General features: G+C 47.2%; 1 protein-coding gene across 2 annotated transcripts in view; it reads right to left on the reverse strand.

The window, feature by feature from the left end:
* Positions 1-1,556: 1,556 nt before the first annotated feature.
* PPP2R2A (protein phosphatase 2 regulatory subunit Balpha) overlaps positions 1,557-27,890 on the reverse strand; it is a 71,274-nt gene continuing 44,940 nt past the window's right edge. Inside the window, exons 3-11 of one of the 2 annotated variants that reach the window (XM_063931849.1) lie at positions 15,772-15,809; positions 15,516-15,607; positions 14,047-14,209; positions 13,344-13,456; positions 13,020-13,197; positions 11,290-11,454; positions 10,703-10,872; positions 3,087-3,178; positions 1,557-2,738 (exon numbers count right to left, since the gene is read on the reverse strand). In XM_063931849.1, the coding sequence (XP_063787919.1) occupies positions 2,459-2,738; positions 3,087-3,178; positions 10,703-10,872; positions 11,290-11,454; positions 13,020-13,197; positions 13,344-13,456; positions 14,047-14,209; positions 15,516-15,607; positions 15,772-15,809 (1,291 nt within the window). In that variant the 3' untranslated portion in view covers positions 1,557-2,458. The remainder of the gene's footprint in view (positions 2,739-3,086; positions 3,179-10,702; positions 10,873-11,289; positions 11,455-13,019; positions 13,198-13,343; positions 13,457-14,046; positions 14,210-15,515; positions 15,608-15,771; positions 15,810-27,890) is intronic. The other variant, XM_063931850.1, reaches the window with a different exon arrangement.

Below are 27,890 nucleotides of genomic sequence, written 5' to 3' on the forward strand. Positions count from 1 at the left end.
GGGCGTTTTAAAACCCCTGACGGTGTTTTTGAGACGTCTGGACCGGTACTAATTGTTTGTCGGCCGTCTCATGTCGTCAACCGACCTTGCAGCGTGTTGACATTATCACGTAATTCCCTAAATAAGCCATCCATTCCGGTGTCGACTCCCTAGAGAGTGACATCACCATTACAGGCAATTGCTCCGCCTCCTCACCAACATCGTCCTCCTACATGTCGACACACAGCACACACACAGGGAATGCTCTGATAGAGGACAGGACCCACTAGCCCTTTGGAGAGACAGAGGGAGAGTTTGCCAGCACACACCAAAAACGCTATAATTATATAGGGACAACCTTATATAAGTGTTTTCCCTTATAGCATCTTTTTTATATATTTCTAACGCCAAATTAGTGCCCCCCCTCTCTGTTTTAACCCTGTTTCTGTAGTGCAGTGCAGGGGAGAGCCTGGGAGCCTTCCCTCCAGCCTTTCTGTGAGGGAAAATGGCGCTGTGTGCTGAGGAGATAGGCCCCGCCCCTTTTTCGGCGGCCTCGTCTCCCGCTCTTAACGGATTCTGGCAGGGGTTAAATATCTCCATATAGCCTCCGGAGGCTATATGTGAGGTATTTTTAGCCAAAATAGGTTTTCATTTGCCTCCCAGGGCGCCCCCCTCCCAGCGCCCTGCACCCTCAGTGACTGCCGTGTGAAGTGTGCTGAGAGGAAAATGGCGCACAGCTGCAGTGCTGTGCGCTACCTTTAGAAGACTGAGGAGTCTTCTGCCGCCGATTCTGGACCTCTTCTTATTTCAGCATCTGCAAGGGGGCCGGCGGCAAGGCTCCGGTGACCATCCAGGCTGTACCTGTGATCGTCCCTCTGGAGCTGATGTCCAGTAGCCAAGAAGCCAATCCATCCTGCACGCAGGTGAGTTCACTTCTTCTCCCCTAAGTCCCTCGTTGCAGTGATCCTGTTGCCAGCAGGACTCACTGTAAAATAAAAAACCTAAGCTAAACTTTTCTAAGCAGCTCTTTAGGAGAGCCACCTAGATTGCACCCTTCTCGGCCGGGCACAAAAATCTAACTGGCTTGGAGGAGGGTCATAGGGGGAGGAGCCAGTGCACACCACCTGATCGGAAAGCTTTACTTTTGTGCACTGTCTCCTGCGGAGCCGCTATTCCCCATGGTCCTTTCAGGAACCCCAGCATCCACTAGGACGATAGAGAAAATTAGATAATGACGTGGTACAGATGTGTCGCTATACACTAATGCTGCAGCCCCTCTCGGTACGCAAGGTCCAGTGCAACTTAACTAGGACGCACCAGGAGGCTGCACTGATTAATTTGAGATGAGACACACACTTGTATATGTGTGTGCGGCTGAGTCTGAATCTATATGAAAATGCAGCAGCCGCGGCTTTTATTCAAGTTCTGTTGTGCTTCGTATGCAGACAGTCACACACAGATATACAAGTGTTTGTAAACAAAGTGGATGTTTTAAGAAAACGAGGATGTGTTTAACCCAAATATATGAACAATACAATAATTGGTTAATACTTGTAATCATTTCTTTAACACGCAAGTAATTTTTTCATTTGTCTTTTATTCAGTAGTTTTTATCCTTCGTTTTTTGGCTTTTTTTATTTTTAAGTCCTTTTGTTTTTCCCCCTTTTCGTCGCCAAACAAGGCAAGAAGTGATTACAGTCAGGTCGTCATTAAAATGAGAGACCAGGACACAACCCTCGGTAATAGCCTTGTTCCACCCTCCCCTCCCCCCCGCACACACATGCCACCAACCCTGCCACGGTCAACCCATTTCCCTGTGTGCTTTCGAGCGGTTGGATTTACACCAGCGCAGGGTAGGATGAGGAAGAGCAGGAAGTGATACAGGAAGTATGGAAGAAAGGATTCCTAAGGAGATAGCAAGGGGGAGAGAGAGAAAAATTGGAGAGGTCCAAAAAAAGGTACAAGCTGCAGAAAAAAAAAAAAAAATACATTAAAAGAAAATGGAGTGAATAAGAATAAAAAAAAAAAAAAAAAACCAACGGACTTTGCAAGGGGGAGAAAAATAAATGTATAATGTTACAGAGATTAAACCCAGCCTCACCAATCTCTAGTCCTAGAGAAAGAACCATACAGAGTGCAGGCTGGTACTGCAATTGACATCACAAAATAAAAAAAAGACAACAATTAAGTCTACACATCAGGCAAGATGGTTTAAAAAGTAAAAAAAAAAAAAATACAGTAAACCCTGCTATTACCCTCACAGGGCAAGAAAACAGCAGGAGCAGGGGTTTTCCCCGCGCAGCTATAAAAAGGATATTCGATGGCACCTTAAACACTGGAAAAGTCAGAATGGGGAGGAACTGGCAAAAGCTCCCGCACTGTCAGAAGTTTTCTTCTGTTTTGGAACAGGGTATGGATTCTAGGCTTGACTATCGAAACTAGGTGGACTAAGGACTGTCCCACACGGAAAAGGCCAGTACTAATTTACTCGGTCCTGGAATATATACAGGTTATTGGTGGTCGCCACAGCAATGATGTTCTCTTTAGGATGCCAGGCTGTATGCAGGATCTTCTTATTGAAGTCCAGACTGTCCACCGTGATCTCATCCTTCTTTCGTTTGCCGCTGGCGCACACTTTACGTGGTTTCAGCACCATGCGGGGCTTGCTGTTCTCCCGCGAAGCCTCCAGGGTGATGTCACGTTTGGTGTTGCGGTCAAACATTCGGAAGAAGTTGTTGTAGGAGCCGGTCATGACAACACTGCAGGCAGAGACAGACACAGGACTGTGAGTCACCATTACAATATAATTAAACAACATTCTAGAAATGGCACATACACCCTAATGGTTGGTACCAGGTCCAGGGTTGTCGGATACGATAAAAAGAAAAGATTACCAGCAGAGCTACATCTCGTAGTACACTATACCCCCACTCAACACAACCAACTGGACATCAGAAACGGTCATAGTATTAATGAGAACGGCCTGCAGCCAACTGGATGGTGGCAGCAACCTAACGCAATCAGATGCAGTCACCAGCTGAGAAATGAACCTGTTAGATACCATTAGTATGTACTTATTACCCATCAACCCTCACACCCAAACTTACTTGTCAGGTCCGTTCCAACAGCACTCGAACTTGTCAAAGATACAGTCATTCTCATACAAAGAGCAGAGCTTACTCCTGAGGTATTCATGTACCTGCAGAGACAAGGCAGTGTAAATATTCCTGTGTGTTCATGTTTACTCTGTAAATACCATTTAGTAATACATATGAAAATACCACTATAGTAAAATTACAGTCTGCACAGTTCCTCAACCTTAAAACATGTAAGGCCATTATTTCACATTCATATATCTCAAGGGTGGCGTATTATAAAGCCGACATACTCTATACATCTGAAACAAGTATAATAGCTAAACGTGTTCAGTAGGTTTCTTTACTGGAGCAGATAAAAGGTCTCATTTGCACTGAACACAGGGCAATCAATCAGTAACGTCACCTGTCTAAAGCAGTGGTTCTCAAACTCGGTCCTCAGGACCCCACACAGTGCATATTTTGCAGGTAACCCAGCGGGTGAACAGGTGTATTAATTACTCACGGACACATTTTAAAAGGTCCACGGGTGGAGTTAATTATTTCACTTGTGATTCTGTGAGGAGACCTGCAAAACATGCACTGTGTGGGGTCCTGAGGACCGAGTTTGAGAACCTGTGGTCTAAAGTATTAAACGTAAAGTAAATGTTTGTGGTTGACATGGTTTATGCAAAACTAAATGCAGAGCCAGAAAAAGAACTGTACAGTGACAGCCTGGAACACATGAATGTTGTGGATTGAATCGCTTATACCAGAGGTTCTCAAACTCGGTCCTCGGGGGCACACATAGTGCATGTTTTGCAGGTCTCCTCACAGAATCGCAAGTGAAATAATTAGCTCCACCTGTGGACCTTTTAAAATGTGTCAGTGAGTAATTAATACACCTGTGCACCTGCTGGGTTACCTGCAAAACATGCAGTGTGTGTGCCCCCAAGGACCGAGTTTGAGAACCTCTGGCTTATACAGTCAATGAGGTCACATGACTGCAGTCTCAACTTCTCCACCTTTATCAATTAATGGATTTTAACCTCACGGCTCATATAGGAAAAAAAATAAGAATTTACTTACCGATAATTCTATTTCTCGGAGTCCGTAGTGGATGCTGGGGTTCCTGAAAGGACCATGGGGGATAGCGGCTCCGCAGGAGACAGGGCACAAAAAGTAAAGCTTTAGGATCAGGTGGTGTGCACTGGCTCCTCCCCCTATGACCCTCCTCCAAGCCTCAGTTAGGATACTGTGCCCGGACGAGCGTACACAATAAGGAAGGATTTTGAATCCCGGGTAAGACTCAAACCAGCCACACCAATCACACTGTACAACCTGTGATCTGAACCCAGTTAACAGTATGATAACAGCGGAGCCTCTGAAAAGATGGCTCACAACAATAATAACCCGATTTTTGTAACTATGTACAAGTATTGCAGATAATCCGCACTTGGGATGGGCGCCCAGCATCCACTACGGACTCCGAGAAATAGAATTATCGGTAAGTAAATTCTTATTTTCTCTATCGTCCTAGTGGATGCTGGGGTTCCTGAAAGGACCATGGGGATTATACCAAAGCTCCCAAACGGGCGGGAGAGTGCGGATGACTCTGCAGCACCGAATGAGAGAACTCCAGGTCCTCCTTAGCCAGGGTATCAAATTTGTAGGATTTTACAAACGTGTTTGCCCCTGACTAAGTAGCCGCTCGGCAAAGTTGTAAAGCCGAGACCCCTCGGGCAGCCGCCCAAGATGAGCCCACCTTCCTTGTGGAATGGGCATTTACATATTTTGGCTGTGGCAGGCCTGCCACAGAATGTGCAAGCTGAATTGTATTACACATCCAACTAGCAATAGTCTGCTTAGAAGCAAGAGCACCCAGTTTGTTGGGTGCATACAGGATAACAGCAAGTCAGTTTTCCCGACTCCAGCCGTCCTGGAACCTATATTTTCAGGGCCCTGACAACATCTAGCAACTTGGAGTCCTCCAAGTCCCTAGTAGGCGCAAGGCACCACAATAAGCTGGTTCAGGTGAAACACTGACACCACCTTAGGGAGAGAACTGGGGACGAGTCCGCAGCTCTGCCCTGTCCGACTGGACAAACAGATATGGGCTTTTTTGAGAAAAAAACCACCAATTTGACACTCGCCTGGCCCAGGCCAGGGCCAAGAGCATGGTCACTTTTCATGTGAGATGCTTCAAATCCACAGATTTGACTGGTTTTAAACCAATGTGATTTGAGGAATCCCAGAACTACGTTGAGATCCCACAGTGCCACTGGAGGCACAAAAGGGGGTTGTATATGCAATACTCCCTTGACAAACTTCTGGACTTCAGGAACTGAAGCCAATTCTTTCTGGAAGAAAATCGACAGGGCCGAAATTTGAACCTTAATGGACCCCAATTTGAGGCCCATAGACACTCCTGTTTGCAGGAAATGCAGGAATCGACCGAGTTGAAATTTCTTCGTGGGGCCTTCCTGGCCTCACACCACGCAACATATTTTCGCCACATGTGGTGATAATGTTGTGCGGTCACCTCCTTCCTGGCTTTGACCAGGGTAGGAATGACCTCTTCCGGAATGCCTTTTTCCCTTAGGATCCGGCGTTCCACCGCCATGCCGTCAAACGCAGCTGCGGTAAGTCTTGGAACAGACATGGTACTTGCTGAAGCAAGTCCCTTCTTAGCGGCAGAGGCCATAAGTCCTCTGTGAGCATCTCTTGAAGTTCCGGGTACCAAGTCCTTCTTGGCCAATCCGGAGCCATGAGTATAGTTCTTACTCCTCTACGTCTTATAATTCTCAGTACCTTAGGTATGAGAAGCAGAGGAGGGAACACATACACCGACTGGTACACCCACGGTGTTACCAGAACGTCCACAGCTATTGCCTGAGGGTCTCTTGACCTGGCGCAATACCTGTCCCGTTTTTTGTTCAGACGGGACGCCATCATGTCCACCTTTGGTATTTCCCAACGGTTCACAATCATGTGGAAAAACTTCCAGATGAAGTTTCCACTCTCCCGGGTGGAGGTCGTGCCTGCTGAGGAAGTCTGCTTCCCAGTTTCCATTCCCGGAATGAAACACTGCTGACCGTGCTATCACATGATTTTCCGCCCAGCGAAAAGTCCTTGCAGTTTTTGCCATTGCCCTCCTGCTTCTTGTGCCGCCCTGTCTGTTTACGTGGGCGACTGCCGTGATGTTTTTCCCACTGGATCAATACCGGCTGACCTTGAAGCAGAGGTCTTGCTAAGCTTAGAGCATTATAAAATTACCCTTAGCTCCAGTATATTTATGTGGAGAAAAGTCTCCAGACTTGATCACACTCCCTGGAAATTTTTTCCTTGTGTGACTGCTCCCCAGCCTCTCGGGCTGGCCTCCGTGGTCACCAGCATCCAATCCTGAATGCCGAATCTGCGGCCCTCTAGAAGATGAGCACTCTGTAACCACCACAGGAGAGACACCCTTGTCCTTGGATATAGGGTTATCCGCTGATGCATCTGAAGATGCGATCCGGACCATTTGTCCAGCAGATCCCACTGAAAAGTTCTTGCGTGAAATCTGCCGAACGGAATTGCTTCGTAGGAAGCCACCATTTTTACCAGGACCCTTGTGCAATGATGCACTGACACTTTTCCTGGTTTTAGGAGGTTCCTGACTAGCTCGGATAACTCCCTGGCTTTCTCTTCCGGGAGAAACACCTTTTTCTGGACTGTGTCCAGAATCATCCCTAGGCACAGCAGACGTGTCGTCGGGATCAGCTGCGATTTTGGAATATTTAGAATCCACCCGTGCTGTTGTAGCAGTATCCGAGATAGTGCTACTCCGACCTCCAACTGTTCCCTGGACTTTGCCCTTATCAGGAGATCGTCCAAGTAAGGGATAATTAAGACGCCTTTTCTTCGAAGAAGAATCATCATTTCGGCCATTACCTTGGTAAAGACCCGGGGTGCCGTGGACAATCCAACGGCAGCGTCTGAAACTGATAGTGACAGTTCTGTACCACGAACCTGAAGTACCCTTAGTGAGAAGGGCAAATTTGGGACATGGAGGTAAGCATCCCTGATGTCCCGGGACACTATATAGTCCCCTTCTTCCTGGTTCGTTATCACTGCTCTGAGTGACTCCATCTTGATTTGAACCTTTGTAAGTGTTCAAATTTTTTAGATTTAGAATAGGTCTCACCTAGCCTTCTGGCTTCAGTACCACAATATAGTGTGGAATAATACCCCTTTCCTTGTTGTAGGAGGGGTAATTTGATTATCACCTGCTGGGAATACAGCTTGTGAATTGTTTCCCATACTGCCTCCTTGTCGGAGGGAGACCTTGGTAAAGCAGACTTCAGGAGCCTGCGAGGGGGAAACGTCTCGACATTCCAATCTGTACCCCTGGGATACTACTTGTAGGATCCAGGGGTCCTGTACGGTCCCAGCGTCATGCTGAGAGCTTGGCAGAAGCGGTGGAAGGCTTCTGTTCCTGGGAATGGGCTGCCTGCTGCAGTCTTCTTCCCTTTCCTCTATCCCTGGGCAGATATGACTCTTATAGGGACGAAAGGACTGAGGCTGAAAAGACGGTGTCTTTTTCTGCAGAGATGTGACTTAGGGTAAAAACGGTGGATTTTCCAGCAGTTGCCGTGGCCACCAGGTCCGATGGACCGACCCCAAATAACTCCTCTTCCTTTATACGGCAATACACCTTTGTGCCGTTTGGAATCTGCATCACCTGACCACTGTCGTGTCCATAAACATCTTCTGGCAGATATGGACATCGCACTTACTCTTGATGCCAGAGTGCAAATATCCCTCTGTGCATCTCGTATATATAGAAATGCATCCTTTAAATGCTCTATAGTCAATAAAATACTGTCCCTGTCAAGGGTATCAATATTTTTAGTCAGGGAATCCGACCAAGCCACCCCAGCTCTGCACATCCAGGCTGAGGCGATCGCTGGTCGCAGTATAACACCAGTATGTGTGTATATACTTTTTATGATATTTTCCAGCCTCCTGTCAGCTGGCTCCTTGAGGACGGCCCTATCTATAGACGGTACCGCCACTTGTTTTGATAAGCGTGTGAGCGCCTTATCCACCCTAAGGGGTGTTTCCCACCGCGCCCTAACTTCTGGCGGGAAAGGGTATACCGCCAATAATTTTCTAACGGGGGGAACCCACGCATCATCACACTTCATTTAATTTATCTGATTCAGGAAAAACTACAGGTAGTTTTTTCACATCCCACATAATACCCTCTTTTGTGGTACTTGTAGTATCAGAAATATGTAACACCTCCTTCATTGCCCTTAACAAGTAACGTGTGGCCCTAAAGGGAAATACGTTTGTTTCTTCACCGTCGACACTGAAATCAGTGTCCGTGTCTGTGTCTGTCGACCGACTGAGGTAAAAGGACGTTTTAACGCCCCTGACGGTGTTTGAGACGCCTGGACAGGTACTAATTTGTTTGCCAGCCGTCTCATGTCGCCAACCGACCTTGCAGCGTGTTGACATTATCACGTAATTCCATAAATAAGCCATCCATTCCGGTGTCGACTCCCAAGAGAGTGACATCACCATTACAGGCAATTTGCTCCGCCTCCTCACCAACATCGTCCTCATACATGTCGACACACACGTACCGACATATAGCACACACACACAGGGAATGCTCTGATAGAGGACAGGACCCCACTAGCCCCTTGGGGAGACAGAGGGAGAGTTTGCCAGCACACACCAAAGCGCTATATTTTACAGGGATAGCCTTATAATAAGTGCTCCCTTATAGCTGCTTTTATAAAATCACAATTTCGCCAAATTTTGCCCCCCCTCTCTTGATTTAACCCTGTTTCTGTAGTGCAGTGCAGGGGAGAGCCTGGGAGCCTTCCTGACCAGCGGAACTGTGTGAGGAAATGGCGCTGTGTGCTGAGGAGATAGGCCCCGCCCCCTTTTCGGCGGGCTCGTCTCCCGCTTAAAAATGGATTCTGGCAGGGGTTAAATATCTCCATATAGCCCCGGAGGCTATATGTGAGGTATTTTTTGCCAAAAAAAGGATTTTCATTGCTGCCCAGGGCGCCCCCCCCAGCGCCCTGCACCCTCAGTGACTGCCGTGTGAAGTGTGCTGAGAGCAATGGCGCACAGCTGCAGTGCTGTGCGCTACCTTAAGAAGACTGAGGAGTCTTCTGCCGCCGATTCTGGACCTTCTTCTCTTTTCAGCATCTGCAAGGGGGCCGGCGGCGAGGCTCCGGTGACCATCCAGGCTGTACCTGTGATCGTCCCTCTGGAGCTAATGTCCAGTAGCCAAAGAAGCCAATCCATCCTGCACGCAGGTGAGTTCACTTCTTCTCCCCTAAGTCCCTCGATGCAGTGATCCTGTTGCCAGCAGGACTCACTGTAAAATAAAAAACCTAAGCTAAACTTTTCTAAGCAGCTCTTTAGGAGAGCCACCTAGATTGCACCCTTCTCGGCCGGGCACAAAAACCTAACTGAGGCTTGGAGGAGGGTCATAGGGGGAGGAGCCAGTGCACACCACCTGATCCTAAAGCTTTACTTTTTGTGCCCTGTCTCCTGCGGAGCCGCTATCCCCCATGGTCCTTTCAGGAACCCCAGCATCCACTAGGACGATAGAGAAATTCAATTTTGGGAGCTTAGCATCAGATGCGACAATGTTAGGGAAAGGCCAGCTTGTCGTGGTCAGATTTGATGCATTCGCGCCTGGCAAGTGGGTAAATGGTCATGTCCAGCATGTGTACTACAGACACATGGGGGGAGATTCAAATGTTTGAAAAGTCAGTTGGGAGTCTGTTTTTCCCTATCTAATAGACAGGAAAAAACAGACACCCAACCGACTTTTCAAACATTTGAATGGAATTAGTGCTGTGCAATTCAAACTAAGGAACTCAGCATTAAGGTTATGAATCCTGCTGATGCATTTCATTTTTACAATGTACTAACCCAACAAAGCACAAAATATACAATACTTCCATGGAAAATGTACACCATAAAAAAACGGTACAAGCAATCTGCAGATCAGTCACAGAGATGCCAGAATCCATATGTATGACAGTCAATCCTATTCGCTGCGAGTTCTCTCCCAGGCTGGATGCTGCACCTCTGGCACCAAAGGACAGCATACAAAGATCTGAGAGTCCAGGGAGAGATCGGGTTGAGATGTCGTTTGCGAGCATTTCTATGCCATTCAACCTCCTCACGGCTAACAGGATTGAGCCCAGTGAGTTATTAGATACAACATGAAGTCAGCATTGCAGAGTACAATGTAAAGATGCATACTCAGAGCTCATATTTTCTTAAGAACTACTAGTGTCACGTGCTACCTCTGAAATAACAGGGAGAATATGGAGGTTTATAAATAGTTAAGTAATTGGTTTCGGACCGTTTGGGGTTTCTGGAAACAGATCAAAAAGTTCTTTCGGCTACAGGCTGTAGGGGATGGACTAGCTGCAACTCAATGAGGAAGTGAGATCCGGTGAGATGGAATATAAGCGGATTCGAGATCAGAGGGAAAATGTAAGGTGTGCCGCTATTGGTGGGGAGGGGGATCTGCCGCAACACATTAGGTGGGTAAACAACCAGTATAATTCAAACTGCAGCAATTGGTAGAAATTTCTTGGCCTGGCTTCCTATCATATCTCACTCACCTGATATGTTTCCACCGGACGGCTTTCCATGTTCAAGTCCCAGATTTTGACAGACAAGTAGTCCCTCGTCATCATGTATCGGCCATTATGGCTGAACTTGACATCCGATATAGAAGATATAATCTCTGAGAAGAATGACCTATTGCTGGGATCTTCTGGCTCTTCAAACACTGAAAATATAAATATAATGTTACTCAGGTAATTATTTATATGGCACCACAACTGTTTCGCAGCACATTACAAAGCACATAAATGAGCAAAACCAGAAAAGAAAAAAAAGAAAAAAAGAGAGACAGAACAAGAGAACGTAGGACAAGTACATGTTGGATAAACATTGCTGCATCAGTGAACAGGACACTGAAATAAGCATCAGGGTGGCAGAAAATGAGGGTCAGGTGCCGTAATGTAAAACAAAAAGACGAGGCAAGCAGTTCACCTCTAATTAAGAGCCAAATCCCAAAATCTCCTATGTGCCCAGATCTGCTGTAGGAAAGGACAGAAAAGGGGGCAGCGCAGTACTCCTGCACAGCCGATAGGGGCAGTGCAGTATAGTGACAGAGACTGCACTGTGGGATGCGGTAACTTACACTTGGAGTGGCGATCACACAGTGCGGACTCCCGCATGTCACAAAGACGGATGGTGCCTTTGCTGCTGCTGTATACAAAAGTGTTGCAGTGATGTGGGTGGAACTCCGCTGCTGTGATCACCTCCGTCAGCTCTTCCATATTGGCAGGTTTGATATCTACGATGTCTTGAGCAGAGAGTGAAGGAGCGCACTACAAACACTGGCAGGTAGGCAATACATATATATGGGGAGGAAAGGTATCTGTAAAGAGCTGACTTTTTAGCATGGCCATGAACACAAGGTAGAGCCAGTAACAAGATTATATTTATCTGTTTGTATACAATTACAGAGGTAGATGAAAATAAACAAACCATTAACGGCTCTAAGGGTGTGTAGTACACACGGTGAGATCCTTGCTATGCCCGATTTTCACTTGCGATTTCCCTTGAACTCCCCTGAGCCCAGCACCACCGATTTTGACTAACTTTTCTTGAGATATGGACTATGTGTGCTTATGATTTTGGCTTATGTGAGATTTCATTGACATGTGAGATGAACTAGATAGTACACCAATCTAGCAAGGATTGACTTGCCTGCACAGTCTATCTTTTCTTGCGATGCCGACCTGGCGGGACCGTGCATCGGTATCGAATCGGGATCGCAAGGTGACTTTCACCTTGCGATCTGCACCAACTTTTCTTGCGATTTTGACTATATAGTCAAAATCAAAAGAAAATATCTCACCGTGTGTACACACCCTTACAAAGAGTCCATTGTAAGTTTAAAGGAAAGTGAAACATCCAGTTCTTCATTACTACACGCACCCTAACAGCACCACTGCCCGTGAAACACCTTACACAGTATGTAACACAACAATCTTAGGCTTCTGAAATGTACATTTTCTCACAAACTGAATCCTCAGAGCATGGGAGTATGGAGTTCTCTTAGAAAATAATGGATGTATATTAATATAATTATCAGGAAAAAAAGGCCCTCTTGATGCTGATCATAAACATCACTGGATTAAAATGACCATGTGCCTTGGGCAGTATTAAGTCACAGACAGTAAAGGGAGGGATGTATCAAACCTTGGAGAGAGAAAGTGAAGTTGCCCATAGCAACCAATTGGCTTCCAGCTATCACTTATCTAGCACAGTCAATTAAATGACAGTTAGCAGCTAGCTGTTTGCTACAGGCAACTGCTCCACTTTATTTCCCCAAAGTATGACAGATCCCCCCCTGAAACAGTCAAACTTCTTAAATATTTTTCAATTAAGCACAAACTTTGAACCCAGAACAAGCCATTCAGCCCCACGTGTGTTGATATACACAGAAAGCAACGTCTTCCAGGAACGTACAAGCAAACAAATACAGTAATTTACCAAGGGGGCGGGGGGGGGATTAAATTGTTTTGTGCACCCGATCTCCTGCCTGAAGGGACATGAGATTGTGGGGCGCTACTTAACATGTCATGCCCAAGCAGACTGGGTTTAGCCGAGTAACATGGCTAAACTAATGGTCACGACGCAAGAAGTGCTGTTTGGGCACCCAAAAAGCTGACTTCTCGCATATTTCAGCTCACCAGCTCAGGCGGTGAACGGCTTCATCAGGCGCCATCTAGTGACAGCAGCGGGGAACAAAAACTGAATTACCCCCACCATGTTTGGAGTTAAAATTTCTATAAATCCAGATCAAGTATTTTTGTTTTCTTTTAAAAAAAAAAGCAGTACTGATTATGTATTGCAGGATACTAAAGCTCCTGTCTGTGATCTCCAAATGCCAAAGGTTGACGCGCAGGTCGTCTGCTGACAAGTAAGTCTCATAGTCGCTGTTGACAGAGATAGAATTGATGTGATACGTGTGGGCATTGGCAAATATCCTACGAGGACTTGCTTCAACCATCAGGTCCATGGGGCGGAATACTGGCACCTTTAACAACAAGAGAGAGCATAACAGAGTACAATACAGATGTCGTCATCACATGAGACACAGAACAATACTGAGGAAGCAACAAGTAAGATGTGCTAGAACTCTACGGTTATACTGAAGTGTACAGCCACAGATGGATGGCTTACCCTGAGCGTGGTCACAGTGGTTGGATCCCTGTATCTCCCATTCTCTTCCTTCAGATTGTAACCCTCTGGTCTTTTGTCACGTTCACTGATTTTCCACAGCTTGATAGTTTTATCTGTGAGAAACAATCAGAAGCTTATAGAATTGTGGGTGACACTGTATGCACTGCATAAACACTAACACCTCTGCTGCCTCATCACTGAAACACAAGATCTGAAGCCACACAAATGGAAGGTTGCGATATCCTGCGGTATGATCACTATGGAAGTAGATTTTTGGGGGGGGGGGGCATTTGACATTGTGAATGATGACTACACAGTACGGATGATGTCAGGGGTCTTCAAGCAAAAGCTTGGGTCTTTAGGGATGAGGTTAAGAAGAGCTATTATGTATGTAATATATGTATAAAAAGTAAATGTCAGATACAACACACTGCACAAGACTATGCAACACCAGATTTTACTGGCATTGGAAAAGGAGTATCTGACAGAATCAGTCATGCCGCCATTTTGATAAAACACATCAGAAAAAGGCAGAAGCTTCTCATTTACAAACTGTGCTTTTCAACTAATACAAATCTTTAGCAGCTACAGCAGTAAAAAAAAAAAAAAAAAAAAACACAACCCAAAACAACTATTTGCTTGCCTTATACCACAAGAAAAAAACAAAGCAAAAAAAAACACACACCTAAAATCTTCTCCTTACCATTTGTAGACAACAGGAACTGTGCTGCATTCTTCTGTGGTAGCCACCGGATCTTGTTGATCTTCTCTTCAATCTCTAAACTCTTCAAGTAGTCAAATTCAGGCTCGTGGCTCTGGAAAGTGCTATATACACTATATTCCCCTCTGTGATATGGACTCTTACTCTGCAAATGGCAGCACAGAGGAACATTTAAACTCTACTTGAACAGCCCATGCATTTTCAATTAACTTTATGTTCCATTGGCAATAATGTGCGTTCTTTCTGTGCACCACTAGATGGCAGTGGCTGGCTTATATACCATTACGGCAGCCAAAAGCAAAAGTCACTGTGAGGTGTAATAGGAAAAATACCAGCTACAAGTCTGGGAATGCCTGTCGACTTCTCAACAGATTAGCAGTGCAGCACAAAAGATACTGAAGATCACGGTGGGGCTAAAGGGCCCCACACATTACAACGATAACGATATGTCGGAGGCTGAAGTCAGAGGCGATTTCCCTTGAACTGCCCGGGACCTTCCCGGGCGGCAAGATCGCATACGATACATCGTATGCGGTCCTTTTGTATACGATGTATCGTATGCGATCCCAGCCATGCCTGCGGGGTCGGACATGATCGTTAGTGCAGCACATTCAATTTAGGGGATCCGATGCTCACGGGAACGCGCATCGGATCGGAAACACCTCCAAAATGCCCAATTTCACCCGATATATCGTCCCGAATTCGGATGAAATCAGGCATTCTCGTTCTAGTGTATGGGGCCCTTTAGGACCAAATTCATGTTTGTACGCACAGCTCCGTGACTGCCGATATTAGCTAGTGAAGATGTCACCCAGAAATGAAAAAAGACGCCCACCAGAGCTATCTTAAACTCATTAGTAATTGCGTAGTCTATACGCAAAAAGCATGCAGCGGACGGCAGATACATGCCCCAAAAACTGTCATGACACACCTGCGACCACTCCCCGTTAACCCCTCCAAATGGTCACTTCCTGACAACCACTCCCATAAATTCCTCAATGCGAGCAGGATGGCAGCGGCACATTGATGCATATGCAGTGCGATCACAGCACAGGCGCTGTCTGCCGATAATCGCTCACTTGCGTGAACATCGCCCGTTGCATAGAAACATGAAATAGACCCTAAGTGACTGGCAGTATAATTAGGAAGGGCCTCCTAGTGTTTAGGCCTCTACACATTTCAGTGGGCAACATACGTAGAAACCGACACAATGGGGAATGACAGACGGGCAATCACGCGATGTAGCCACTAAGCACGCACGTAACCCAGTTGTCTTTTAAGCTTTCAATTACATAACTCCTGTTGTAATCTACTCCCAAATGAATAATAATTATCCCACAAAAATATTGATGAACCATATTCTGGGTCCAGACACACAGGCTAAAGGCCCTAGATATCAGTTATATGGAATACAGAAGGGAGCGCTGCAGTACCACAGTCAACTAACTAACCTCTTGCTGGAAAATGACCACTCGTCCTCCTTTATCTCCAGTGGCTAATAATTCTCCAGAATGATTAAATTCTACTGTAGATATGATATCAGCTGCAATGACAGAAAAGAAACACATAAGGATACATTGATTTTTGGAAAAGACATGTCTGTACACACTACAGCAATACAAGCCCAGCACAGTCTGCCGTCACTCATCCTCCCGGAAGTAAAGTGTCCGTGCAGGAAGTACAGAGCAAAAATGCAAAACTATTTACCTGCTAAACAATGCGCCAACAGGAAATAATCAACTTCCCTAGTAAAAATAAAAGTGGAATACACCAGTTCAGTGCATACGTATAATCTTATGGTAATGTGTAATTGTATAGCTAGCCAGCACCTCGACAATAAAAACTTTATTTTCTCTTACGTCCTAGAGGATGCTGGGGACTCCGTAAGGACCAGGGAGTATAGACGGGCTCCGTAGGAGACATGGGCACTCTAAGACTTTAGAATGGGTGTGCACTGGCTCCTCCCTCTATGCCTCTCCTCCAGACCTCACTTAGATCGTGTGCCCAGAGGAGACTGGATGCACTGCAGGGGAGCTCTGCTGAGTTTCTCTGAAAAGACTTTTGTTAGGTTTTTTATTTTCAGGGAGCACTGCTGGCAACAGGCTCCCTGCATCGTGGGACTGAGGGGAGAGAAGCAGACCTACTTAAATGATAGGCTCTGCTTCTTAGGCTACTGGACAGCATTAGCTCCAGAGGGTCGGAACACAGGTGTCGTCCTCGCTGTTCATTCCGGAGCCGCGCCGCCGTCCTCCTCACAGAGACGAAAGATAGAAGCCGGGTGAGTATAAGAAGAAAGAAGACTTCACAGGCGGCAGAAGACTTCAGATCTTCACTGAGGTACCGCGCAGTGGTCACGCTGCGCGCCATTGCTCCCACACACACACACATAAGGCAATGTAAGGGTGCAGGGCGGGTGCCCTGGGCAGCAGTAATAACCTCAAGGGACACTGGCCAGCATAACAGATACTGCGGAGGCAGTATATTACAAAACCCCCGCCAGTATAAAGAATTTGAGCGGGACCGAAGCCTGCCGTTGAGGGGGCGGAGCTTGATCCTCCAGCACTAACCAGCGCCATTTTCTCCACAGCAAGCTGCAGAGAAGCTGCTCCCCGGACTCTCCCCTGCTGAACACAAGTACAGAGGGCAAAAATGAGGGGGGGGGGGGCACATTTAATTGGCGCAGTAAGTGTATTATATATCTATAAAAGCGCTGTACAGACTGGGAATTTGTTCCAGTGCCCAGTGTCGCTGGGTGTGTGCTGGCATACTCTCTCTCTGTCTCTGAAAGGGGCCTTATTGGGGGGCTGTCCCCATATTTGTATATCCCAGTGTGTGTGTGTGGGGGTCAGTACGTGTGTGTCGGCATGTCTGAAGCGGAAGGCTCGTCTAGGGAAAATGTAGAGCAGATGATGGCGGTGTCTCCGTCGGCACCGCCGACACCTGATTGGTTGGATATGTGGAATGTTTTAAATGCAAATGTAACTTTATTACATAAAAGATTGGACAAAGCAGAGTCCAGGGAAAAAGCTGGGAGTCAATCCATGGCTTTGACTGTGTCACAAGGCCCTTCGGGGTCTCAAACGTCACCTTTCCCAGATAGCAGACACTGATACCGACACGGATTCTGACTCCAGTGTCGACTATGCGAGGTTACACCCAAGGGTGGCCAAGAGCATTCATTATATGATTATTGCAATAAAAGATGTTTTGCATATCACAGAAGACCCCTCTGTCCCTGACACGAGGGTCTGCATGTTTAAGGAAAAGAAACCTGAGGTAACGTTTCCCCCATCTCATGAGCTGAACGCCTTATTTGAAAAAGCTTGGGAAACTCCAGACAAGAAACTGCAGATTCCCAAGAGAATTATTATGGTGTATCCTTTCCCCTCACAGGACTGGTTACGATGGGAATCATCACCCACGGTGGACAAGGCTTTAACGCGCTTGTCCAAAAAGGTGGCGCTACCATCTCCAGACATGGCAGCCCTCAAGGATCCCGCTGATCGCATACGGGTGCCTTGCTCAGACCGGCAGTAACGTCGGCATGGGTGGGTAGCGCAATTGCTGCATGGGCAGATAACTTGTCATCGGACATTGACACCTTAGATAAGGATAGCATTTTGTTGACCTTGGGTCACATTAAAGACGCAGCGTTATATATGAGAGAGGCTGTGAGGGACATTGGGCTGTTGGGTTCAAGAGCCAATGCCATGGCAATTTCTGCTAGACCAGAGATTTTCAACCTTTTACAACTCGCGGCACAATGAACAAGATTTAAATATTACCAAGGCACACTCAAATATAATGGTGATGCCTGGTGCAGTTGCATGTCCTAGGATATCATGTCGCAACTTCTCCATAGGTAACGCCTGAGCCACATCTGAGAAAGCCAGAAGAGCCAACACTGCCCTGGCCCAAAATTAGAACTGGCCCTGCAACCACTAAACCCACCAGTATTGATCGTTCCAGGTCCTCAGTAGTGGCAAAACACTGACGGGCCTGGCTCTGCTTCTATGGCGGCACACCTGGAGACTGCTTAGGGCACACTAGTGTGCCACGGCACAGTGGTTGAAAAACACTGTGCTAGACGGTCCCTGTGGACCCGCCAATGGATGGGTGATGCCGATTCAAAAAGACAAAACTTTACCTTACAGAGGTGAGGTTTTATTTGGGGAGGGCCTCGCGGACCTGGTTTCCACGGCTACCGCGGGTAAGTCTTCTTTTTTGCCTTATGTTCCCCCACAGCAAAAGAAAACACCTCAATATCAGATGCAGTCCTTTCGGTCGCATAAGATCAGAAAGGGTCAGGGCTCTTCCTTCATCGCCAGAGGTAAAGGTAGAGGGAAAAGAACGCCTGCTACGGCTAGTTCCCAGGAACAAAAGTCCTCACCGGCCTCTACAAAATCCACCGCATGACGCTGGGGCTCCGCTGAGGGAGTCCACACCGTTGGGGGCACGTCTTCGACTCTTCAGCCAGGTCTGGCTTCAGTCGGATTTGGATCCTTGGGCGATCGAAATTGTATCCCAAGGCTACAAGCTGGAGTTCGAAGAAGTGCCTCCTCGCCGATTTTTCAAATCGGCTTTGCCAGCTTTTCCCCCAGAGAGGGAAATAGTTTCAGCTGCCATTCAAAAGCTGTGTCAACAGCAAGTGATTATCAAAGTTCCCCTAATGCAACAGGGAAAAGGGTACTATTCAACCCTGTTTGTGGTCCCAAAGCCGGATGGCTCGGTCAGACCCATTCTGAATCTAAAATCCCTGAACCTGTATTTGAAAAGGTTCAAATTCAAGATGGAATCTCTCCGGGCAGTGATCTCCAGCCTGGAAGGGGGGGGGGGGGGATTTTATGGTATCACTAGACATAAAGGATGCATACCTTCATGTCCCCATTTATCCCCCTCATCAGGCGTACCTGAGATTCGCTGTACAGCAGGATTGTCATTGCCAGTTTCAGACGTTGCCGCTTGGGCTTTCCACGGCCCCGAGGATTTTCACCAAGGTAATGGCGGAAATGATGGTGCTCCTGCGCAGGCAAGGAGTCACAATTATCCCATACTTGGACGATCTCCTGATAAAAGCGAGATCGAGAGATCAATTACTGAAAAGCGTGTCGCTCTCCCTGAGAGTGCTGCAGCAACACGGCTGGATCCTAAATCTACCAAAGTCGCAGTTGTTTCCGACAACTCGGCTATCATTTTTGGGTATGATTCTGGACATGGAAATGAAGAGGGTTTTTCTCCCAACGGAAAAAGCCCAGGAACTCCAGAACATGGTCAGGGACCTGCTAAAACCAAAAAGAGTGTCAGTTCATCAATGCACTAGAGTATTGGGAAAAATGGTGGCGGCTTACGAGGCCATCCCCTTCGGCAGGTTCCATGCGAGAACGTTTCAGTGGGACCTTCTGGACAAGTGGTCGGGGTCCCATCTACAAATACATCAGAAAATAAGCCTGTCCCCCAGGGCCAGGGTGTCTCTCCTGTGGTGGCTTCAGAGTGCTCACCTCCTAGAGGGTCGAAGGTTCGGCATTCAAGACTGGGTTCTAGTGACCACGTACGCGAGCCTCCGAAGACGGGGAGCAGTCACACAAGGAAGAAATTTTCAGGGACTGTGGTCAAGCCAGGAGGCTTGTCTACACATCAAAATACTGGAATTAAGGGCCATATACAACGGTTTACGACAAGCGCAGAATCTTCTTCACGACCTACTGGTTCTGATTCAATCAGACAACGTCACAGCCGTGGCTCATGTAAACCACCAAGGCGGGACAAGGAGCAGAGTGGCAATGGCGGAAGCCACCAGAATTCTTCGCTGGGCGGAAAATCACGTAAGCGCTCTGTCAGCAGTCTTCATTCCGGGAGTGGACAACTGGGAAGCAGACTTTCTCAGCAGACACTATCTCCATCCAGGAGAGTGGGGTCTTCATCAAGAAGTTTTCGCAGAGATAACAAGTCGTTGGGGACTTCCCCAAATAGACATGATGGCGTCACGCCTCAACAAGAAACTTCGGATGTATTGTTCCAGGTCGAGGGACCCTCAGGCAGTAACGGTGGACGTCCTGGTGACACCATGGGTTTTTCAGTTGGTATATGTGTTCCCTCCTCTTCTGCTCATCTCAAAAATATTGAGAATCATAAGACGAACAAGAGTGCAGACAATACTCATTATTCCAGATTGGCCTCGAAGGGCCTGGTATTCAGATCTTCAGGAAATGATCGCAGAAGATCCGTGGCCTCTTCCTCCCAGGGAGGACCTGTTGCAACAGGGGTCCTGTGTGCTCCAGGACTTACCGCGGTTACGTTTGACGGCTGAACACCAAATCCTAGCTAGGAAAGGTATTCCGGGGGAAGTCATCCCTACTCTGATTAAAGCTAGGAAGGAGGTAACGGCGAGGCATTATCACCGTATCTGGAGGAAATGTGTGTCTTGGTGTGAAGCCAAGAATGCTCCGACGGAAGATTTTCAGCTGGGTCGTTTTCTCCATTTTCTTCAGACAGGAGTGGATATGGGCCTAAAGTTAGGCTCCATTAAGGTGCAGATTTCGGCCTTATCTATATTCTTTCAGAGGGAATTGGCTTCTCTCCCAGAGGTCCAGACTTTTGTAAAGGTAGTGCTGCACATCCAACCTCCTTTTGTGCCCCCCAGTGGCACCGTGGGACCTTAACGTGGTGTTACAGTTCCTTAAATCACACTGGTTTGAACCTCTTCAAACGGTTGAATTAAAATTTCTTACTTGGAAGGTGGTCATGTTGTTGGCCTTGGCATCTGCGAGGCGGGTGTCCGAATTGGCGGCCTTGTCTCACAAGATCCCCTATCTGATTTTCCATGTGGATCGAGCGGAGTTGAGGACTCGTCCTCAATTTCTACCTATTGTGGTGCCTGTGGCTACGGGTGACTTGGAGGATTCCAAGTCCCTTGATGTAGTCAGGGCCTTAAAAATGTATGTAGCCAGGACGGCTCGAGTTAGGAAAACAGAGGCCCTGTTTGTCCTATATGCGGCCAACAAGGTTGGCGTTCCTGCTTCTAAGCAGACTATTGCTCGCTGGATCTGTAACACGATTCAGCAGGCTCATTCTACGGCTGGATTGCCGTTACCTAATTCGGTAAAGGCCCATTCCACTAGGAAGGTGGGCTCTTCTTGGGCGGCTGCCCGAGGCGTCTCGGCATTACAGCTTTGCCGGGCAGCTTCTTGGTCGGGTTCAAACACTTTTGCAAAATTCTACAAGTTTGATACCCTGGCTAATGAGGACCTCATGTTTGCTCAATCGGTGCTGCAGAGTCATCCGCACTCTCCCGCCCGGTCCGGAGCTTTGGTATAATCCCCATGGTCCTTACAGAGTCCCCAGCATCTTCTAGGACTTGAGAAAAAATAAGAATTTACTTACCGATAATTCTATTTCTCGTAGTCCGTAGTGGATGCTGGGAGCTCCGTAAGGACCATGGGGAATAGCGGCTCCGCAGGAGACTGGGCACATCTAAAGAAAGCTTTAGGATCACCTGGTGTGCACTGGCTCCTCCCCCTATGACCCTCCTCCAAGCCTCAGTTAGGATACTGTGCCCGGACGAGCGTACACAATAAGGAAGGATTTTGAATCCCGGGTAAGACTCATACCAGCCACACCAATCACACTGTACAACTTGTGATCTGAACCCAGTTAACAGCATGATAATAGAGGAGCCTCTAGAAAAGATGGCTCACTACAACAATAACCCGAATTTTTTGGTAACAATAATTATGTACCAGTATTGCAGACAATCCGCACTTGGGATGGGCGCCCAGCATCCACTACGGACTACGAGAAATAGAATTATCGGTAAGTAAATTCTTATTTTCTCTGACGTCCTAGTGGATGCTGGGAACTCCGTAAGGACCATGGGGATTATACCAAAGCTCCCAAACGGGCGGGAGAGTGCGGATGACTCTGCAGCACCGAATGAGAGAACTCCAGGTCCTCCTCAGTCAAGATATCAAATTTGTAGAATTTTACAAACGTATTTGCTCCTGACCAAGTAACTGCTCGGCAAAGTTGTAAAGCCGAGACCCCTCGGGCAGCTGCCCAAGATGAGCCCACCTTCCTTGTGGAGTGGGCATTTTAAGATTTTTGGCTGTGGCAGGCCTGCCACAGAATGTGCAAGCTGAATTGTACTACAAATCCAACGAGCAATCGTCTGCTTAGAAGCAGAAGCACCCAGTTTGTTGGGTGCATACAGAATAAACAGCGAGTCAGATTTTCTGACTCCAGCCGTCCTGGAAACATGTATTTTCAGGGTCCTGACCACGTCAAGCAACTTGGAATCCTCCAAGTCCTTAGTAGCCGCAGGTACCACAATAGGTTGGTTCGTGTGAAATGCAGAAACCACCTTAGGTAGAAAATTTGAGGACGAGTCCTCAATTCTGTCCTTTCAGAATGAACTATTAAGTAAGGGCTTTTATATGATAAAGCCGCCAATTCTGACACCCGCCTGGCTGAAACCAGGGCTAACTCGTCACTTCCATGTGAGATATTTTAAGTCCACAGTGGTGAGTGGTTCAAACCAATGTGACTTTAGGAAAACTCAACACAACATTGAGATCCCCAAGGTGCCACTGGAGGCACAAAAGGAGACTGTATATGCAGTACCCCTTTTACAAATGTCTGAACTTCAGGCACTGAAGCCAGTTCTTTTTGGAAGAAAATCGACAGGGCCGAAATTTGAACCTTAATGGTCCCTAATTTTAGGCCCATAGACAGTCCTGTTTGCAGGAAATGGAGGAAACGACCCAGTTGAAATTCCTCTGTAGGGGCCTTCTTGGCCTCACCCCACGCAACATATTTTCGCCAAATGCGGTGATAATGTTTTGCGGTTACGTCTTTCCTGGCCTTGACCAGGGTAGGGATCTTCAGGATCCGGCGTTCAAACCGCCATGCCGTCAAACGCAGCCGCGGTAAGTCTTGGAACAGACAAGGCCCTTGCTGGAGCAGGTCCTTTCTTAGAGGTAGAGGCCACGGTTCGTCCGTGAGCATCTCTTGAAGTTCCAGATACCAAGTCCTTCTTGGCCAATCCGGAACCACGAGTATAGTTCTTACTCCTCTCCTTCTTATGATTCTCAGTACTTTTGGTATGAGGGGCAGAGGAGGGAACCCATACACTGACTGGTACACCCACGGTGTTACCAGAGCGTCCACCGCTATTGCCTGAGGGTCCCTTGACCTGGCGCAATATCTGTCTAGTTTTTTGTTTAGACGGGACGCCATTATGTCCACCTTTTGTTTTTCCCAACGGTTTACAATCAGGTAGAAGACTTCTGGGTGAAGTCCCCACTCTCCCGGGTGAAGGTCGTGTCTGCTGAGGAAGTCTGCTTCCCAGTTGTCCACTCCCGGAATGAACACTGCTGACAGTGCTATCACATGATTTTCCGCCCAGCGAAAATCCTTGCAGCTTCTGCCATTGCCCTCCTGCTTCTCGTGCCGCCCTGTCTGTTTACGTGGGCGACTGACGTGATGTTGTCCGATTGGATCAATACCGCCTGACCCTGAAGCAGGGGTTTCGCTTGACTTAGGGCATTGTAAATGGCCCTTAGTTCCAGAATGTTTTTATGAAGAGATGTCTCCAGGCTTGACCATAAGCCCTGGAAATTCCTTCCCTGTGTGACTGCTCCCCAGCCTCGCAGGCTGGCATCCGTGGCCACCAGGACCCAGTCCCGAATGCCGAATCTGCGGCCCTCTAGAAGATGAGCACTCTGCAACCACCACAGGAGGGATACCCTTGTCCCTGGTGACAGGGTTATCCGCTGAAGCATCTGAAGATGCGACCCGGACCATTTGTCCAGAAGGTTCCACTGTGCGTGGAATCTGCCGAATGGGATTGCTTCGTAGGAAGCCACCATTTTTACCCAGAACCCTTGTGCATTGATGCACTCTTGGTTCGGTTTTAGGAGGTTCCTGACTAGCTCGGATAACTCCCTGGCTTTCTCCTCCGGGAGAAGCACCTTCTTTCTGGACTATGTCCAGAATCATCCCTAGGAACAGAAGACAAGTCGTCGGAACCAGCTGCGATTTTTGGAATATTGAAAATCCAATCGTGCTGCCGCAACACTACCTGATATAGTGCTACACCGATCTCCAACTGTTCCCTGGATCTTACCCTTATCAGGGAATCGTCCAAGTAAAGGATAACTAAAATTCCCTTCCTTCGAAGGAATATCATCATTTCGGTCATTACTTCAGTAAAGACCCGGGGTGCCGTGGACCATCCCTACGGCAGCGTCCGAACTGATACAGTTCTGTACCATAACCTGAAATACCCTTGGTGAGAAGGGTAAATTTTGACATGAAGGTAAGCCTCCTTGATGTCCCGAGACATCATGTAGTCCCCTTCTTCCAGGTTTGCAATCACTGCTCTGAGTGACTCAATTTTGAATTTGAACCTCTGTATGCAAGTGTTCAAAGATTTTAGATTTAAAATCGGTCTCACCGAGCCGTCTGGCTTCGGTACCACAATAGTGTGGAATAATACCCCGTTCCCTGTTGCAGGAGGGGTACCTTGATTATCACCTGCTGGGAATACAGCTTGTGAATGGCTTCCAAAACTGCCTCCCTGTCAGCGGGAGACGTCGGTAAAACAGACTTTTGGAAATGGCGAGGGGAATACGTCTCGAATTCCAATTTGTACCCCTGAAATATTATCTGAAGGATCCAGGGGTCTACTTGCGAGTGAGCCCACTGCGCACTGAAATTCATTGAGAACGGGACCCCACCGTGCCTGAATTTGTAAAGCCCTAGCGTCATACTGAGGGCTTGGCAGCGGCGGAAAAGGGTTTCTGTTCCTTGGAACTGGCTGATCTCTGCAGCCATTTTCCTCTCCCTCTGTCACGAGCAGAAAAGAGGAACCCTTTTATCCGCTTGCCAACCAGGACTGCGCCTGATAATATGGCGTCTTATTTTGAGAGGCGACCTGGGGTACATCCCCTCTTTTAAGGCAATACTTCCAAATGCCGTTTGGAATCCGCATCACCTGACCACTTTACTGGAATAATTGGACAACGCACTTATACTTGATGCCAGTCGGCAAATATTCCGCTGTGCATCCTGCATATATAGAAATGCATCTTTTAATTGCTCTATAGGCAATAATATACTGTCCTTATCTAGGATATCATATTTCCAGTTAGGGAATCCGACCACGCCAACCCAGCACTGCACATCCAGGCTGAGGCGATTGCTGGTCGCAGTATAACACCAGTATGTGTGTAAATACATTTTAGGATACGCTCCTGCTTTCTATCAGCAGGATCCTTAAGGGCGGCCATCTCAGGAGAGGGTAGAGCCCTTGTTTTTACAAGCGTGTGAGCGCTTTATCCACCCTAGGGGGTGTTTCCCAACGCACCCTAACCTCTGGCGGGAAAAGGTATACTGCCAATAACTTTTTAGAAAATATCAATTGTTATCGGGGGGAAACCCACGCATCATCACACACCTCATTTTATTTCTCAGATTCAGGAAAACTACAGGAAGTTTTTCCTCACCAAACATAATACCCCTTTTTTTGGTGGTATTCATATTATCAGAAAAGTGTAAACTTTTTCCATTGCCTCAATCATGCAATGTGTGGCCCTATTGGAAATCACGGTTGTCTCTTCACCGTCGACACAGGAGTCAGTACCCCTGTCGGCGTCTGTATCTGAGGTAACGGGCGCTTTAGGGCCCCTGTATGAGACGTCTGGACATGCACAAGCTGAGTAGCCAGCTGTCTCATGTCAACCACTGTCTTTTATACAAAGCTGACACTGTCACGCAATTTCAACAGTACATCCACTCAGGTGTCGACCCCCTAGGGGGTGACAACACAATTTCAGACACTCTACTCCGTCTCCTTATCATTTTTCTCCTCATACATGTCGACACCAACGTACCGACACACAGCACACACACAGGGAATGCTCTGATAGAGGACAGGACCCCACTAGCCCTTTGGGGAGACAGAGGGAGAGTTTGCCAGCACACACCAGAGCGCTATATATATACAGGGATAACCTTATATAAGTGTTTTTCCCTTTATAGCTGCTGTATTGTTATATGTTATATACTGCGCCTAATTTGTGCCCCCCTCTCTTTTTTAACCCCTTTCTGTAGTGTAGTGACTGCAGGGGAGAGCCAGGGAGCTTCCCTCCAACTGAGCTGTGAGGGAAAATGGCGCCAGTGTGCTGAGGAGATAGGCTCCGCCCCTTTCTCGGCGTCCTTATCATCCTTTTTCTGTATGTTTTGGCAGGGGTTAAATGCATCCATATAGCCCAGGAGTTATATGTGATGCATTTATTTTGCCATATAAGGTTTTTTTATCGATTTATTGCGTCTCAGGGCGCTGCCCCCCCCAGCGCCCTGCACCCTCAGTGACCGGAGTGTGAAGTGTGCTGAGAGCAATGGCGCACAGCTGCGGTGCTGTGCGCTACCTTATCTGAAGACAGGATCGTCTTCTGCCGCCGATTTTTCCGGACCTCTTCGCTCTTCTGGCTCTGTAAGGGGGACGGCGGCGCGGCTCCGGTGACCCATCCAGGCTGAACCTGTGATCGTCCCTCTGGAGCTAATGTCCAGTAGCCTAAGAAGCCCAATCCACTCTGCACGCAGGTGAGTTCGCTTCTTCTCCCCTTAGTCCCTCGATGCAGTGAGCCTGTTGCCAGCAGGTCTCACTGAAAATAATAAACCTAAACTAAAACTTTCACAAAGAGCTCAGGAGAGCCCCTAGTGTGCACCCTTCTCGTCGGGCACAGAAATCTAACTGAGGCTTGGAGGAGGGTCATAGGGGGAGGAGCCAGTGCACACCAGGTGATCCTAAAGCTTTCTTTAGATGTGCCCAGTCTCCTGCGGAGCCGCTATTCCCCATGGTCCTTACGGAGTTCCCAGCATCCACTAGGACGTCAGAGAAAATAAGATTTTAAACCTACCGGTAAATCTTTTTCTCCTAGTCCGTAGAGGATGCTGGGCGCCCGTCCCAGTGCGGACTATTTCTGCAAGGCTTGTATATAGTTGTTGCTTACATAAGGGTTATGTTACAGTTGTGATCAGTCTCTGGCTGATGCTGTTTTGTTCATGCTGTTAACTGGTTTAGTGTATGCCAGGTTGTACGGTATGTATGGTGTGGGCTGGTATGTATCTCGCCCTTAGATTAACAAAAATACTTTCCTCGTACTGTCCGTCTCCTCTGTGCACAGTTCTTTAACTGAGGTCTGGAGGAGGGGCATAGAGGGAGGAGCCAGTGCACACCCATTCTAAAGTCTTAGAGTGCCCATGTCTCCTGTGGAGCCCGTCTATACCCCCATGTCCTTACGGAGTCCCTAGCATTCTCTACGGACTAGGAGAAAAAGATTTACCGGTAGGTTTAAAATCTTATTATAGTCCTGTCTTTTTAGGCAGCAGCCTGAACGATTGCGGCATAATCTCAAAGTTGACCAATATATATATATAAAAAAAAAAAAATTGTATATTGAACAAGAAATTTTAAAAAGGTGATGCAAACATGTTGGCGCTATAGAAATAGTAACAAATAAATGCTAACAACTTTCTAGTAGGATTGGGAAAAAATAAAAAGTAAATTTTTCTAACCAGTTCTTTTTTTAACATGTTTTAATGAAAAAACAAATTGAATCAACATTAACAATTTAAAGTTATTAGGCTTTCATAAAATTTATTTGAAATCTTTCAATAAAACTGAATGAATGAATGAATGAATGAATGAATGAATGTAGACTAAATATACTCAAACACACAAAGTACACTCCGACATCTCAATAGGACTGAACGTATTGAATTCAAATAAACATGAAGGATATTAAACCATGTTTCTCTGTGTATTG

Source organism: Pseudophryne corroboree, chromosome 6 (assembly GCF_028390025.1).
Source record: "Pseudophryne corroboree isolate aPseCor3 chromosome 6, aPseCor3.hap2, whole genome shotgun sequence".
Lineage (NCBI taxonomy): Eukaryota > Metazoa > Chordata > Amphibia > Anura > Myobatrachidae > Pseudophryne > Pseudophryne corroboree.